This window comes from Bidens hawaiensis, unplaced genomic scaffold (assembly GCF_021521415.1).
Source record: "Bidens hawaiensis isolate Kalapana, Puna unplaced genomic scaffold, B.hawaiensis_p1.1 tig00009224_1, whole genome shotgun sequence".
NCBI classification, from domain to species: Eukaryota; Viridiplantae; Streptophyta; class Magnoliopsida; order Asterales; family Asteraceae; genus Bidens; species Bidens hawaiensis.
The window spans coordinates 602,911-619,807 of NW_027491681.1; the positions used below are offsets into that span (position 1 = coordinate 602,911).

Consider the following 16,897-nt stretch of genomic DNA (forward strand, 5'->3'; position numbering starts at 1 on the left):
TAAAACATATATTACAAGAATTCGTATTTCTGTTTAACAATAGTATTAGAATAAATATTGTATTCTATGATATTCTCTAATAAATAGAACCCGCTACCGGAAAATTCATATGACCTCATCAATATCGTGCTAACCAGATGGCCTTCATCCTTCACGGCAAATCGGCAATGCAGGTTCTTCATCTTCATATCATGCCAAGATAACTTCGTCCCTCTATCCCCACTTTGGCACTTTGGGCATTTATCCGCAAAGTTACCAAGCTCACCGCACTTGAAACATGTGACGTGGCTTTTATACCAATGAAACCATTCACCATCTTGACCTTTCCTGGACCCCGGCCTCTACTTTGGCCACGTCCAAAGTCTTCTCGGTTCGTACTCCTTGACCACCATTTGGTTGGAATCAAACATCTTTCTCAACATGTTATTAAACAAGTCTCCTATTAAGTATTAAAGGTGGAATGGATTGGATTACATACATCATATTCATATGTGTGTTGATAATCATTAAATATATTGGAAGGATTATTAAATACTAATTACTTCTGCATTTATTGGTCATAACCCAGTATTTAATTCTGATTCTTTTCAAAATTGGAAAAGTTGTCAAAACTCCCTATATCAAGTCATATTTTGTTCATGAAGAACATAAAAATATACAATGAGGTCTAGTTACTGTCATGAGATTATTCCTTCTCTCATTTCCGTTCTTGTGTGTTCTTTCTTCTTGTTTTCGCCCATTTACGTTGTGAAGGGTATCGAAAATTTATGGCAAGAAAACGAAAATTCAATGTCGGGTGATGAGTATAAGAAGATGAAATTGATAAATGCTAGCCTTAGGAAGATCAACAAGCCTTTTGTTAAGTCAATTAAGGTAACTCTTAAGACACTATTTGATATTTTATGCATGGGTTTGTTTATTATTATTATTATTATTATTATTATTATTATTATTTATTTATTTATTTTTTATATTTTTAATATTACTTATTAATTTTTATTATGTAAGCAGAGCCCGGATGGTGATATAATAGATTGTGTTTTGATTCATTTTCAACCAGCTTTTGATCTCCCTGAGTTAAGAAGAACAATGCCATTGGTATATTTAAAGTATCTTTTTACGTTAACTAGTATTAAAATCATGTTTATGTTATATACTAGGGGTATACAACGTTGTCTTTTTCTTATTATTCGGTATTTGAGGGTATTTATATGAATTTAATTTGTTGTTATTGTTAGGGTCCTCCGGAGTTACCGAAAGGACATGATAATAAGACAATTACGTCGGAAATCAAGCAGTTATGGAGCTCAAATGGTGAATCATGTCCAAATGGAACAATACCAATAAGAAGAACAAGTGCAAAGTGACATATCAAGATTTAATTCTATAACTAAATTTGGAAAGAAAATTAGTGCCACAGATGACTCAAGTGGCTCAAGGCATGAGATAACCGGTTTTTATTTTTTAATCCTAATTATAATTTATTTTAATTCCATTCTACTATTTAAAATGGGATATAGTTATTAAAACATCTTAGTCAAACACAAAATAAAAAGGTCTTCATGATGGTTTCTTGATAAATTATTTTTTATCTGTCCCATTTTAATGTCCATAAGATATAACACCCTTTTTTCAATCACCGATACCCAAGTTCAAGCCATTAAAACTACTATCAATCATTAATACCCGAGTTCGAGTCTTAACACGGAGTTTCAACCACCCATTAATAATTTGGCGATCCATACATTCGAACCTGGGACCACCCCAGAGAAAACCCGTAAGGGAAAACCCCCTGACCAGAGGCATGGTGGCAATTACCATTTATATATATATTTTTAATAAAGACAATACATTAACCGTAACTTATTAACATAACCATATTTAATAAGCTAATAAATTAAAGAGTGTGCATTAATTTGTGTTTTTATTAGCCAAATTTAACTGTGAGTTTGGCTGTTTAGACCGGAAATCATCAATGTCTCCGACTTAGTTACTAACCAATGGATCAAACACACATTTTGAGTAACTGGGCGAAAACCGTTACAAACCGGCCAGCCTGAAAAACATTACCATATACCGGTCTTAATAAGAAGAAAATTAGAAGTAACATTGATATATTATTATCCTGACAAATGTTTAATTTGTGGTTATTGTATGTTTGCACTTGATATAGCATGCATTGGGATGTTTATTGGGAAAAAAATATCATGGAATAAAAGCCATTGTAAATGTATGGGCTCCAAATATTGCAAATAAAGATGATTATAGCAATGCACAAATTTGGGTTATATCTAATATTCCCAATCATGATGTCAACGTTATTGAAGCTGGTTGGATGGTACCTTCATTTCCTTACATTTTATATTTACTTCATTTAAATTATTTTTTTTATTATGAGATTACAAATTCTCAAAATAACATTGGTTCTCTCCAGTGGTGTGAAAATCTCCAAGTGCTAGTCGGGATTAATCATATTGGAATTAATATGTAAATTTTCAAATATGCATATATATTACAAATTTTATGTATAAAATTTTCAATTTTGACATATTTTGGACAAATCAAAATTAATCAGTGACAAGTCAGTGGAATAAAGACTAGCGATTAATCGGGATTTTTACAACACTGATTCTATCTATATATGTTAACTGAAAAACATCATATTTCTCTAAATTTTGTTTATATTTTAAAAAAAATCTAATATCATGTTCTCTATTTCTCTATATGTTACTCACAAACACTTATGTTTATTTTTTTTCATATACACTCGCATAACTATATTTTATATTTTAGAGTACGAAAAACGAGATGCGAGATAAATATATAAAAAACTATATTTTACTGCACACTCAAACATGTGCATGAATTCAAGCACATTTTAGAGTTTTTCCATAATCTCTGTTAAGTTTATATGCAGTATATTTAACTGTTAAGATATTGTTTATGTATTTGTTATTTCAGGTTTACCCTGGACTATTTGGAGACAATTCCCCTAGACTTTTTATTTATTGGACACTAAGTCTTATTTTTGATAAGTGATAACTAACACTTTTGTACTTTTTAAAATGTAACATTGTTTCATTTGTTGGACTACAGGGCGACGGGTATAAATCTGGATGTTACAATTTGTTGTGTTCAGGATTCGTCCAAACAAATAATAAGATCACTATTGGAGGAGCTACTGTCGGTGTATCAACTTATAACGCTATCCAGATTAATATCAACTTAGGAATATATAAGGTAAATATTTTAATATATAACATGGGTCATTAAGGTGCTTGGCTGGTGTTAGACTCGAGTTGAAGGCCTTCATGTCTAGGTAACATTGCTAGAGAGAGAGGAGGGGGGGGGGGGGGGGACTACAGACCTCATGGTTTCCCAATCCCAATGTTCGTATGCATGGATTTCCACAAATGACATCTATGAAATGCGGGAGGGAGAAAGGAAGTTCTTGGGTCCTTTAGGTTTTTGCCCGTAAATTCCTAGGTTCCTTGTTGACGCTCTAAGAGTCTAAGAGCATCTAAAATATAGTAACTAAAAGACGTCAAAAATACGTTCCTAAACAAATGTAATATAACGAAGTATAATGTAATAAATATGGAGTTCTGATGCGTGGGTCTTGTAATCCGTCCATCCCTAGTGGTTGTTTGTGGGAAACCATCGCGGGTATGGTTGTGACTTGTGATTTTTGTTTTAATGTTGACATCTACAGGACCCGAAGAACGGGAACTGGTGGTTAAGTATGGATGGTGATCATATAGGGTACTGGCCATCACACAGACCTTCGTGATCACGCAACGATGATTCAGTTTGGAGGAGAAGTGTTTGACAGTGGGTTAACGGGTCAACACACATCAACTCAAATGGGAAGCGGTCACTTCCCAGGAGAAGGATTTGGGAAAGCTGCGTTTATTAATATCATAGAATTGAATGATGGGACAACCACTACAAGCCCAAATTTGTCTGATATTGTTGTACGTGCAGAAAAACCCAATTGTTATGACGTTACAAGCGGGTTTAATGGCCTTTGGAATAATTACATCTTTTTTGGAGGGCCAGGAAAGAGTCCAAAATGCCCTTAACAATTAAAACATTGTTGATGTATCAATTATCTAAAATATATAATAAACAAAAAAAATTGTTATTTTGCTATTACTAGTGATTGTGTGCATAGCCTGGTTTTTTAAGCAAAATTTTCATTTTTTACGAGACAAATTTCTTTGTAGTATGTTACTAGGCCACCGACCCTAGGACGTAGAAAGATGATAGTTTTGCAATGATCTCTCTTATTAGAAAAAACATGTGTATGATATATCTTAGTCTTTTAAATATAACTTACATAACAGTATAGTATTTAACTTTTATTTAACATATAAATATTTTTTAAAATTAATTACGTCATCATCCGGTTTTCCAGTACGAATTGCCAGATTGGCAGCTCTGACTATATGCGCAGGTTTGATGACCAATCCGGTTTTCAACGTGGTAAGTTGTCTTATTTTCAACGAGCCCTGTACATCATATGCTTATACTATACAAACTAAATGAAGACCAGTTCAAAATCGTTAATGATAATCAACATATCTTAATAATATTTTTTGAACAAGAACCCGAGGCATCGCCTCTAAAAGGTATTTGCTTCAATCAAGTGAGGTAGCCCCACATTAAAAATATATCTTAATAGTTAACACAAAACATACACATTAAACTTTTATTAGTTTTTTACCATTGTTTTCCTAACGTTTCTTTGATTACATCCATTTTAACTTTTATATAAACTTGTATAACTATTGGTAAGATTTAATAAACTTAAATTAATTATACAAAAATAATTTATTTAGGCAACTAGGCATAGCTTGGAAGGTTCATGTACATTTTAATCTTAACATGAGAACGTACGAAATAATACCAATTTATAAAAAAATGAGAACGTAAGAAACAATACCAAAACCAATATACATAAACAACGATTGGTAATAACAAAGAAAAAAACATAAAAATTACAATAAAAGAATCAAAATCAAAAACAAAATAATAACAGCAAATACCAACAAAAACTTATAACAGCAAAAGAAAAAAATCTAATAATAACAACAAAATATAAATCATCAAATACTTATAACGTCTCATAATCGAAAACTAGCAAATACGAACAAAAAATAACAGCAAACACCTCTAAAAATAAACCTAACAATAACAACAAACTCGTTCTCGCTGTTTTCATATTAAGAATAAAATGTATTTGATCCTGCTTCGCTTACACAATACAACTTTGTAGAATCAAACTCATGAGATCTTGCATAATGAAATTCAAAATGAAAACACAAAATCACAAAAGTAAATCCCTTATTGCTGCTTCAAGATCCAACTGCAAGCAGCTGACTATTAAAAATCTTTCATTCCAAACAAAAATTCATATAAATGTTAACAATAAACCTTACTTGACTGTTATCTTTTCGAGCAAAACTTTACCTTCATCACTCAACTCAATATTCTCCATTTTGACCCGACGATGCATAACCGGGCTCGTTTTTCCAGCAGCTGCATAAATCCTAATTAAAGATTCCAACACTTCACCACCAACATTATCATCAGCTTTCTGCAAAACCTCCACAAACCCTTCTGCGCCGTCAACATCATTACAACCCTCATAATATTCCATGAACTTCCTAACAACCGCTGCCCCCGGGACCCACTTTTTACCCGTTGATGTACTGTAAGCAATTGCATTATCAATGCAATTAACAGCAGAAACAATCTCACCTTTTTCCAAATGATAATTTAAGAAAAGTTCCCATGTTTTAGCATTAGGTTTTGCACCTCTCCTTTTTGACAACTCTCTAAGCTCTTCGGCTTTGTTAAATAAATCAGATTTAATATAAGCTCCTATAAGTGCGTTTGCAATCCGAATATCATAAGACGGAGAACCCGACACCCACTCTCTAAAACATTTTTCAGCTCCCGGTAAATCATTCAACTTGACCAAAACTTGTATCATATTTAGATAACTAATATTTGCAGTTTTGGGAAAAGCTAGCTTTAAGGAACGCCATACACGATAAACTTCGATTAAGTTACCGGTTTTCCCGTATAATGTGATTAAATGCTGAAATGCAGAAAGATTTTTGTGGGAAATTTTCTTTTCTAATTCTTTTAAAGCGTCTTCCGCTTTGCTGGTCAAACCAGAGTCGACATAAATTGATGCCAGGTTGGAATAAGTAGTCCAATGTTCAGAAACTTGTTCATCCCTCTTTAATTCATTAATTACCCGTTCAACCGAAGAGATATCATTTAACGCAGCAACAGCCCTCATCCAAAGATTGTAGGTCAAAGTATCGAGTTTGACCTCGGATGCCTTCATTTCCATGATGATTTCTGGAATTCTTTCTGGTTGATTGGTTTTTTCGTATAGAGTCATGATGCAATTGTAGTGAACTGAAGTTAAAGTTAACTCTAATTCTTTCATTTTTGCAAACATAGACTCGGCTTTATCTGTCATCAACTCTTTGCAGTAATGGTTTAGAAGCGGACCATATGTGAAGTGGTTTTTTGATTGTTCTGGGAGATCAACAAAATAAGCCTCTGCAGCGTTTATTCCTTTCGTTTTGGCGATTAGATCGATGTGTACAGCTTGATCGGTGACTGTTTTGTTCATTCCCCTTTCTGCCATAGTTTCTGACAGCTGTAAAATAATACAGCAATCAATGTAAAAAGGATGTGAAAACTAATATAACCGTAACAAGTGCACTGAGATATAATCTATAAAAGCTTCAAAATAGACGACTACAGATGTTCATAAAGCTTGCGAAAGGCTCAAAACTTAATGCTTATCTTAAACTATAGAGTACTTTCAAATGTCTACTTTTTAAAAGGGAAGAGAAAGACGGAAGTGAAAAATGAACATTTCACACATCCATTTTGTTGCTTATACAAAAACTTCACTACTTAAAAGCATAAGTTTTTTCACCCAAAAAACCTGAAATCAAAAATGACTATAACCATGCCTTTGTAACAAACTCTAAACTTGAGCTCCTCATAACACCTATACAGACAAAATACACCAAGTCATCTATAGATAAAACCTAACAAATTGGCGCAAGATATGTTTCCCTGGGTGGATATATTTATCTAAGGTTTCTATCTTGAATATTGTGAGGAGGGTTCCTACATTGTAATCATAGATATTTCTCATACACTTTTAGAACGTTTAATCAGCACACTGAAGTTTGGCTATGTTCATTTCTGATTTCTGAATACATTCTATAAACATAATATCAAAAGGCAGTCACGACTCATGATATAGCTATAAAAAAGTTGGAAATGTTGCCGTCGGAACCTTGCTCTATGAGCTTTCCAATACTTTAATAATAAGCACGCTAGTGAAATAGTACTGCTGACCTTTATAACTGCTTGTGCATTTTACATATAAACATAGATACACATATAAAATCCAAGTCCTACGGTTTCAATCGGTTACAAACCGGTTTCTACATAACAGGACTTAACTGTTTAAGTTCAAAATGCTATATCTAAACATCATATCATGATTCATATAATAATAATACCTTTAGAGCAGGCGCGTAACGGTTGCGATTGCGAAGGATTTTGAGCGTGTGATCCACCTCCCATTTGTAGGCTTTCTTTCTGGACTTAATAAACTCATTCAGATTCCGTCGAACGCTAACATCTGAGCCTCCGTCTTTGAGTAAGCGTCTGTAAAGAGCTTCTTCCAGATACTTCTTCGTGGATCTCTTCGTTAGACTCTTTGTTCTACCGAATCGTTGAATAAACAGTGATGATGACATATTTGTATTGTATTATTATAAGTGTGAATTTGGATCAGATCATATGAATTGAATTGAATTGAATGGATATGGATATTGGTTTTGGAACCCTAGATTGTGAGTGACCGAGGGTTTTGGGTTTTACGATGGACCTCCAGGGGGGTTTCGGGTGCTGGTGGGACCATGGTTTCTAGGGTGCACCTTCGGTTGTATGGGCTTTTAGCTGCTTAGGCCCAATAGAGGGGGCACAAATCGGATTTTTTTAAATACCCGGGTTTGGGTATGACCGGGTATAGAAAAATCAGGTATTGACAATACCCAGGGTCGGGGTTGGGTTCATGTATTGCCTCTAAAAACCATACCCTATGTATCGGGTTCGGGTTCGGACATTGCCTCTAAAAACCATACCCTATGTATCGGGTTCGGGGTCGGGTATAGAACCGGGTATTCTAAAATCAGGTATTTGAATACCCTATTTTTGGGTTTGGAAAAAGCCTATTTTTTGGTTTTTTTCTGGGTATTTTTTTATTATAAATTGGATTTTTCAAGGGGTTTGTACCTTTTAAGGTATTTTTCAGGTATAGATCATGTATTTGAAAAACCCGGTTTCGTGTATTGGAAAACCTAGTTCCGGGTATGGAACCGATTCCGGTTTTCGGGTATTAGCGGGTGTAAATCGGATCCGGTTCTGGGTACGGGTTTTGCATACCCTATCCTTACCCTACGGGTAGGGTCGGGTACGGATTTGGGTATTAAAAAAACCGGTTCTGGGTATTTTTTTCGGGTCCGGTTTCGGGTTTTTTGTGCCCCTTTAACACGTACCGGTTATCCGTTTTTCTAGGCTATCGGTTACTAACCGAATATGTTTTTCGGTCAAATGGTTAAATCGATAATCTCAGCAATTGACTTTAGTCCCTAATCGGTTTTTGAGTGAAAAATGTGTAACCTTATTAACCAGTGTTCGGTTAAATGGTTGCCAGCTGGTTCCTGGCATAAAAATCCTAACCGATGTAACCTATCGTTGTTCTTTTAAGCCAAACCGGCTACATCTCTACTGGTTATATTAGCCGGTTTCGATTTCGAGTTGAGTTCAGTTAACTGTTAACCGGTTTAAGCTTGCACCTCTTATATGATATGATTATGAGGTGTCATGTACATGAGCTTAGGACGATTTTTAATAGGGTCCAATAATGTATTTTTATCATGTGTTTGTATTTGAAAATAGAGGTTAATAAAATCGGATCTGTTTAAATTTCGGATTTTGGGTCAAACAGAAACGGTTTGAAAACCGATTTGGGTCGAGTTAACAAAGCCACAACCAGTTCGGTTTAAACTGAATAGGTTTAGAAACCAGTTTAAAATATTAGTGAAAACACATGCGGGTTTGTTTCAGTTCCAACCAATATGTTTTAAAATCCAACTTCAAACCGGCAGATCGGATCGATCTGGAACCAGTTTCACCCAAACCGTGTTCAAAATCTGAAACAATGCACAAGGGTGGTAACTTGTCGATCACACTTGAAACAATCTTAACATGTACATTGTACGTATATCACTTTCTAATTTTAATGTATAAAGATCTATATGAAACTTGTTAAAAATAGAAAAAATAAAAATAAAAATTGCCAGGTTACGTTTAGTTACACAAACATATTCAAAAATATATGATTTGTTCACTAAAAACATAACAAACATATAAACAAAACATAAAACGCAACAAACAAAAATACTCCAATGATTCTGTCATAAACAAGGACCGCCTAATCGATACAAAATTGTACACTTGATTAATTACCTAAAAATATGGAAACTCAAAACGGCTCCTTTTATGATGAACTAATTACGCTCGCCCGCTATGACTCGGGTTACCACACCAACTGCAACTGTTGTCCCTGAAGATCTAAGAAATACTCTGCCAAGTGCCCTGCTGCTTGAAAACTCACCCACACAGACCGCTCCCCCAAGCTCCACCTGAGGGTATTGTAGTAAATATCAAGAAAAAGATAGTTTAAATGTAAAACAAAAAGAATATATGGCCCTGGTTTTGGTCTAAAATTATAATATAAGTAATTTTATATCAATAAGTCTGTTTCTTATATAAATCAAATTAAGAAAAGTTGTGCGCACCTCAATTACAGCACTTTGCTTGGCTAACAAGAATCGCGGTGACTTCTTTGTTACTTTACCCGTTTTGGAATCAAGCAACGACACAATCTTTGCAACTTTCGCTACTTCCTGTGCATGGTGTATGTGAAACTCCAACTGCTCATTTTGTAGTTCCATCACAAAACCATCATCATGAAGACCCCGGAAATTAAAAATAAAAAGAAATGATCAAATTGGCATATGATTTATAACTTATAACTTTTGGATAACGAGTCAAAATGTGTTTCAAGTAAAGAGCAAGCCGTATTAACATGTAACGTATATAAACACGCGTAAGTAAGAACATTACCTGTGAGCCGCTCAAAATTGGCATTTGAATATCCAAAACGAGAATTTTCAGCTCCAAACGATCACTGACCGCCACAGGGTAATCTGGATGACACAGCACACCACCAGACATCACATGAATTGCATCAACGCCTTGTAGACTAACAGCTACATTGTCTCCTGCTCTCGCAATGCTGCATGGCAGAGAATCACGTTCCAGTGATCGCACTGTTCCAATCTCTCCAGAAGGCAGAACAAGAACCTATAAATGTAAAATAGCATTATTAGCTAATTAATAACAACCAGAAAGCAATTCGCCCTTCTGTTTTTACAGTGATAAATTTATCATTAAATAATAAGTGAATGTAGTACCTTGCTTCCATTACGAAGAGCACCGGCCTCTAATTTCCCGCATGCAGATACCTGACCATGAGATGGAAGTTTGATGACATCACATATGGGCATTAAAAGAGGCTTAGCGTATTCTCTAGCAGGAGGTTGAAGAGCATCTATAGCTTCCAACAAACTCGGGCCCTTGTACCTGTAATATAACAAAATAACTGATAATTTAACTTGTAGCTTCTTAATCTCCATTAATGTTGCTTATAATATAGCATTATGGCAAACTATTTGGTTTTCACAAAATTATGGTGTCAAAAGTATAAACATTATATTCCACAAAAATCTAAAGAATAAACGATTTGATGGGTTTCATGCGTTACAAAGCAACTTGAGCGACTATAGACCTATTTCCTATCAGCCTTTTTAAAATATTACCCATTTGAAACCCTTAAAGGGATTAAAAAAAACCCAAAGCACCTTTGACCCACAATTTCATTTCTTATAAACCAGTGTGACAAAATAGCATTGCAATAATACCAACTTTTTAAATGAAATGATTTAACTATTTAAGAGGTTTCATGTATTTAATAAACACTTGAGTTTCAACTCATTTGGCCTGTTTCCTTTCTATTTTTTTTTGTTCTGATTTTGACCCATTACAAATAGAACATTACCCAATCCAACCCAGTTACAGATAAACGGGTAAAAACTGTCACACCTACAAAAACCTATAAGAATACATATCATTTAAAAAATAAAGATAACAAAACAAGCGTATCAATAACAAAGAAACTGACCAGGAAAACCGTGCATCAGAAGCAGGTCCCACCAAATTTTGGTTTTCCATGGCACTCATCGGAACCCACGACACAGAAGAATCTCTAAAATTGCAAGACCGAAGAAATGTCCCAAGTTGCAATTTAATAGTATCAAAACGATCCTTTGAATATTGAACAGCGTCCATTTTATTAACAGACACGATTATTTGGTCAACCCCAAAGCTTTTAATCAGCTGTGCATGCTCCCGTGTTTGACCACCTGCACTATCAATACCCGCCTCAAACGCACCAAGTGACGCGTCAATAACAAGAATTGCTGCATCTGCTTGTGTTGCACCAGATATCATGTTTGGAACAAAATCTTTATGACCCGGTGAATCAAGTATCACAACATGATATTTATTGGAATTAAAGTAGGCAACTGCTACTGTCATAGTTATTCCTCGTTCTCTTTCTTCAGCACTCTCATCTAACGCCCATGCATAAGCAAAAGAACCTTTCCCCTTTATTAAAAATATAAATTTAAGTCATAAATCCAGTTAACCAAGTTCAACAGAAAAAAAATATAGGTGAAAACTTTGCATGTTTAGTTATGAATGGGTCTATTTGGGTTGTATTTTATCTAAAACGGGTCAAATACAAATAGCAAAGGGAAAACGGTCAAATGGGACCAACGGGTCAAAAGGGTAGAAATTCAAGATTTCGGTCATTTCTGTAATAATAAATATGACATTTGTATATGCTAACAAATTAAATTATATGCAAAAAAGTGCTTGTATCCAGCCCAACCCAGCACGATTTTGACCTGTATTTCCAGCCCAACCAGACCAGCCCCATTTAACACACCAACTAAAAATACCTGCAATTTAGCCTCCTTTTCATATTTGTGCATTTGTTTCTGAGATATTTGGCCCAAAAGGTGTAGCAGCCTTCCTGAGAGTGTTGACTTTCCAGAATCCACATGGCCAACCTGCAAATATTAAGTAGATGGTGTCACGAGCTTATAATTCAACTTAATAAATCTTAAGATCAATAACATAGCAAACTTACAATAGCAAGATTCAGCTGAGTCAAACTATCATCAGTTTGTTCAGGTAGCATCCACTTATCAGGTTTATATTCTGCACGAGTTACTATCTTTTCCTTGTTATTAACTTTGGAATTTCCAGATTTTCCAGTCACGGTCATGCTATTCAATTCACTGGAAAGACTAACTGCTTGCGCCTCAAGTTTGGAAGCATGACTACTCTCTTCCACATTATTAAACTTAATCCTTGAATTTAGTGATGCTGACATGGCGGAAGGTTTTGCACTTGAACTAGAGTTGACACTGTTTATTGCTTTGCTGGAAGGAGCATTAGAAGTTGATGGCTTATTCAAGTTGGGTGCAACTGTTTAATTAGGAACAGAATGGGACATGTCAGGTCTCAACTAGAAAACTTAACATTTATTTTGAGCATAACAGAAATTAAATGACATAAAGCAACAGCATATATACAGCTAGTATAGTTGGTAGAATTTGATCATGAACATATTATTATGACTAATGAAACACAAGCAAGTACTTTAAAATGAAACATCTACATGCTAATATAGATCATGTGTATATCTGGGTGTCTTTAGTATGACAGTGTTTTCTTCTACATGTTAGTACGTTAATAGGATTACAGAGTACCTTTGGAACCTATTCTGTGAGATTTCAACCCCAGAGAAACCACATCATCCGGAGATGGGACATCAAACTTGAAAGGGGCTGAAGTAGTCAAAACACGAAAGTCCAAGGATCATTAAAGTTAGTCGTTATGTAAGAAGGGTTTAAGAATATGTGTCTTAAAATGGTCATCTATGTCAAGAGCATGTACAGACCTATGTTAGTTTTGTAATGTTTTTCAGAAACAAAGGCGTTATGTAAATCACGAAATTGCGCTTGAGTACTTCCGCTCAAGTGGGAAAGTTTGTCATCTTTCATTAGAGACGCATCTTTATGTGGTTGCAAGCTTTCCAATGATGCAAAAAGAGACTTTGCCATCACTGATGCTTCTGAGTTCACGCCTTTGCCACCAGCTGCATTAAAAAAATCTAAGTCTATAAAGCGGAAACCTAAAATTAAAATAGGTCCTAAATCCTAATTCCTAAAGGTATGTAAACTCCTTAAACTTCAAATTATTCTTTAGCACAAACCGATGCATGTGTATTAGACAGAAATGTTTGTCAAATGTCAACTACCGTACAACTAATAGTGAGTGAAGGAACAATTTTAATATAGATATATGTCACATCACAGTTTGTCAGTTTCTAATATAGCAGTTAACAACAGTGTGCATTTTCTTTTAAACCAAATTAGCAATTAGCCACCATTATTAGACTTTTAATATTACATGTAAAATGTTGACTTTCTCTTAGTTTCTCTTTCTAAATTTTGGTTTACTCTGTAAGATAATTTAATTACAAAGCACAAAAACATTAAATAAAGATGCATACCTGTGCTTGATTGCCCATTGTTATTACTTCTGACCAAAGGGTTGCGAAGAACACCACATATATCACATGATGACGTATACTCCTCATTATCAAATGTACATATGGGGCACCGCCAAACATTTTGCCGAATGACTTCTTGTCTAATTTCAGGTTTCACTTCAACAGAGTTCCAAGCTATAGAAAAAGTATAATAGTCACAACTCACAACAACATAGGAAGCTTATTTTTTATAAACATCGTAAAAATCAATATGCAGAACATAAAGATTCAGATACAACTATTGGTTTACAAATGTTAAGTAAAGTGGAGTCATATGGCCATTAATAAGCTCAAGAAACTCTGCAGGATAAAGATCAAATGATCAATTACCAGCGTCATGCGCATCTATGCCATTGACATAATTATAATCGTAATTGTCCTCTTGGTAGTCATCATAAATATCATAGTCGTCATCGAAATCAACTCCGTATGTTACTTTGCGTGGCATTTCCTGGTTCAAAATATAACCAATAAACATTAGTCTGAAACTTTACAAAGAGAAGTCACCCATACTATGCAGATTAAATAATAAATCTAAACCAAGAATAAATTTCTATAAGAATTACCTTAATTTTGCTTTAAACAGTATACGGAGTCAAAATAATAATATCATCCAACTCCTTCGCATATGACAAAAGAGAGCAACACAATCCTAGTATGCCAAAAGAACTGATATCATAACCTGCCAAAGAAGTGCTTTCCTACTTCATGCCCGTTTTCTCATCCAGCAAAAGATTAATTTCTGATATTAAAAATAGGATGAATATTAGTATAAAAAAAGTCTGCTACATTTAGAGAGTTAGTCGTTCAACTAAAAAGCCTAACTTGACAACAAAATGTAAATTGCTAATGGATTTATAGCCTCTTAACCATTATAACTAAATAAATAGTTAACTGAATAAAACACAGAATTGCTACATAACTGAACAAATATTATACAGGTATATTTTTCTTTTCTGTCTCTAATATCATAGTGATAACAAGAAGATAACAAATTGCTAAGCGGTTATCACTCAAAAAGCTAACAACAAGCCTTCAATGTTCATGTTTTGAAGCACTGAAGCACGTTCTTCGCATGAACACTTGTAATCATGTAGAATTTAAGCTACTACCAAAGAAAGTAAGTTCATTAAAATCCATTAGTTTACACACTCTTGGTAATATAGTACTGATTTTGTCCATACAAATGTAACTCAGGGAATAGGATCAATAACACTCTACTATCGCAAAAGAAAACTAACTCAAAAACTCTCTATTGATCAAGCATTCAACGTGTCTTCAGTCTACCCAAGCCCTAACTTATAGATCTAAGTATCTAACCCTAACTTGGTGTCCAAGACATTACTAATCCTAGTAGCATACTAATCCTATTAACTTTAGGAAACTAAAGAAACTTAACCAACTTGTGAATACGGTCCAGGATTACCAACAGTAACACTAAATATACCTTCCATAAAGTTCAGTGTTCCACCTTCCAATTCCTCTCAAAATTCAAAGTACATACATAAAACACAAATTAGGGTTTCAGTATACTTGCTAATAATTCAATTACAATATCATATTCCAATCTTCTAAATAACTCTGTACATCATCAATTTGAATAACATAATATAGTCTATTATATCTAGGTAATTGAAGAAAATGCGGATATATGTGTATCAAAAGACGTCAAACAATCTATGAACATATATAATCGATGAATCAGAAGTGAAATCAAAGCGATTATTATATTATAATTGTAACGGATGAAAAGGCGAACCAGAGTGTGCAGAGTCGATTGAGAAGCGGTTAGGTTAACTTACTTTCGGATGATCCACGAGTAGACTCCCCTTTATAAACGAATGCTTAACAAAACCCGTCATGCGAATTCGGTCGGTATTGATTAACGAATGCATAGACAAAATAGTGTTTGCACTTGTATAGTTTATGATTAAAAGAGTAACATTTTTAAAATAACGTATAGTCGGTTAGTAAAATATGTATAGTGCAATCACGAGTCGGCGTGAATTCAATTGGTATCGGGTTACGACACCAGAACTAAACAAAAGTCTAACTTCGTCAACGCTCAAATACAACAATTAATATATTCAAAACAAAACTTGCATGTTGCGGCAGTAAACCAACGCGAAATCGGTCGGTATTAATTGTACCGGCATTTAATCTTAAATATAAGTTAGTGGGCCCTAACAAAAGATTATTGCACAAAGACTAGTTAAAATACAAGCAAAATAAAAGAGAAAAAAGATTGATGTGGCAACATCACAACTCCGTCACATTATTCAATTGAAGTTTTTTTGAAATTGACCATGCCTTTTAATATTAAGTATAATTTAACAATGAATATTATAAATATATTTTTTATCATCATAAAAAAAAGATAATAATAATAATAAGTATAATTAAACAATGAATATTATAAATATATTTTTTATCATCATAAAACAAAAAAAGATAATAATAATAATGTATTTTACTATGGATGATGCTAAACAAACACCATGGATCATATGATATCAAATTAAGTCTGCATTTGAGAGTTTGACGTGTCATATGGGCCATTGGAAAAAAAAATGGTCATCGGGCCGTATGACTTTGTAAGTGATCACATTAATCATTTATTTGTTTGTCAAACTCATGAGTCAATTGCAAATTCTAACTATTGTGTGCATGACATGAAATATCCAATCATACGTAATATATATTCTTACTCTTCGAATAGTCCAATTAGCGTCTGCTTATTCACCGTCGTTACAAAAGCCTCAAGCCTTACTCGTAGAATTCGTATCCAATCAACGTTTTATCAACTCAAGTGGGTTTTCATTTTATACATATCATATATAGGGGTGAGATCCGGTACAATAAAATTAGAATACTAACCATACAAATAACTAGAGTAATTACAACTTTGAACTAGAGTAATTATGTTATAAAAAATAATATATTGTAATAATAATTACTTTAGTTCAAAAGTTATAGTATATTAATAATTACTCCAGTGTTAACATAATTTTTCTAGTTATTTGTACACTTATCACGATA

General features: G+C 34.0%; 2 protein-coding genes and 1 pseudogene across 2 annotated transcripts; 1 reads left to right on the forward strand and 2 right to left on the reverse strand.

Annotated features, from left to right (window-relative positions):
- Positions 1 to 660: 660 nt before the first annotated feature.
- LOC143531772 (protein neprosin-like) lies at positions 661 to 4,082 on the forward strand (annotated as a pseudogene).
- A 1,193-nt stretch (positions 4,083 to 5,275) lies between these two features.
- LOC143531732 (large ribosomal subunit protein mL101 (rPPR4)-like) lies at positions 5,276 to 7,810 on the reverse strand. The gene is made up of 2 exons (XM_077026975.1): positions 7,566 to 7,810; positions 5,276 to 6,682 (listed from the first exon to the last, which is right to left on the reverse strand). Exons 1-2 carry the CDS (start codon positions 7,803 to 7,805, stop codon positions 5,438 to 5,440), a joined length of 1,485 nt encoding a protein of 494 aa, XP_076883090.1. The 5' UTR covers positions 7,806 to 7,810; the 3' UTR covers positions 5,276 to 5,437.
- Positions 7,811 to 9,528: 1,718 nt separating this feature from the next.
- On the reverse strand, positions 9,529 to 15,736 carry LOC143531733 (uncharacterized). The gene is made up of 13 exons (XM_077026976.1): positions 15,618 to 15,736; positions 14,425 to 14,600; positions 14,189 to 14,309; positions 13,820 to 13,993; positions 13,205 to 13,402; positions 13,014 to 13,091; positions 12,389 to 12,729; positions 12,198 to 12,308; positions 11,357 to 11,841; positions 10,590 to 10,758; positions 10,240 to 10,479; positions 9,912 to 10,046; positions 9,529 to 9,755 (listed from the first exon to the last, which is right to left on the reverse strand). The coding sequence occupies exons 3-13, from the start codon at positions 14,304 to 14,306 to the stop codon at positions 9,621 to 9,623; spliced, it is 2,184 nt and encodes a 727-aa protein (XP_076883091.1). The 5' UTR covers positions 14,307 to 14,309; positions 14,425 to 14,600; positions 15,618 to 15,736; the 3' UTR covers positions 9,529 to 9,620.
- Positions 15,737 to 16,897: the final 1,161 nt, after the last annotated feature.

Coding starts and splice junctions, on each gene's coding strand:
- LOC143531732 (XM_077026975.1), bottom strand. CDS start 7,805: ATGTCATCATCACTGTTTATTCAACGATTCGGTAGAACAAAGAGTCTA. Junction 6,683..7,565: donor GTTACGCGCCTGCTCTAAAG/GTATTATTATTA, acceptor ATTATTTTACAG/CTGTCAGAAACTATGGCAGA.
- LOC143531733 (XM_077026976.1), bottom strand. CDS start 14,306: ATGCCACGCAAAGTAACATACGGAGTTGATTTCGATGACGACTATGAT. Junction 11,842..12,197: donor AAAAGGAGGCTAAATTGCAG/GTATTTTTAGTT, acceptor TTTTTAATAAAG/GGGAAAGGTTCTTTTGCTTA. Junction 10,480..10,589: donor CTCTTCGTAATGGAAGCAAG/GTACTACATTCA, acceptor TTACATTTATAG/GTTCTTGTTCTGCCTTCTGG.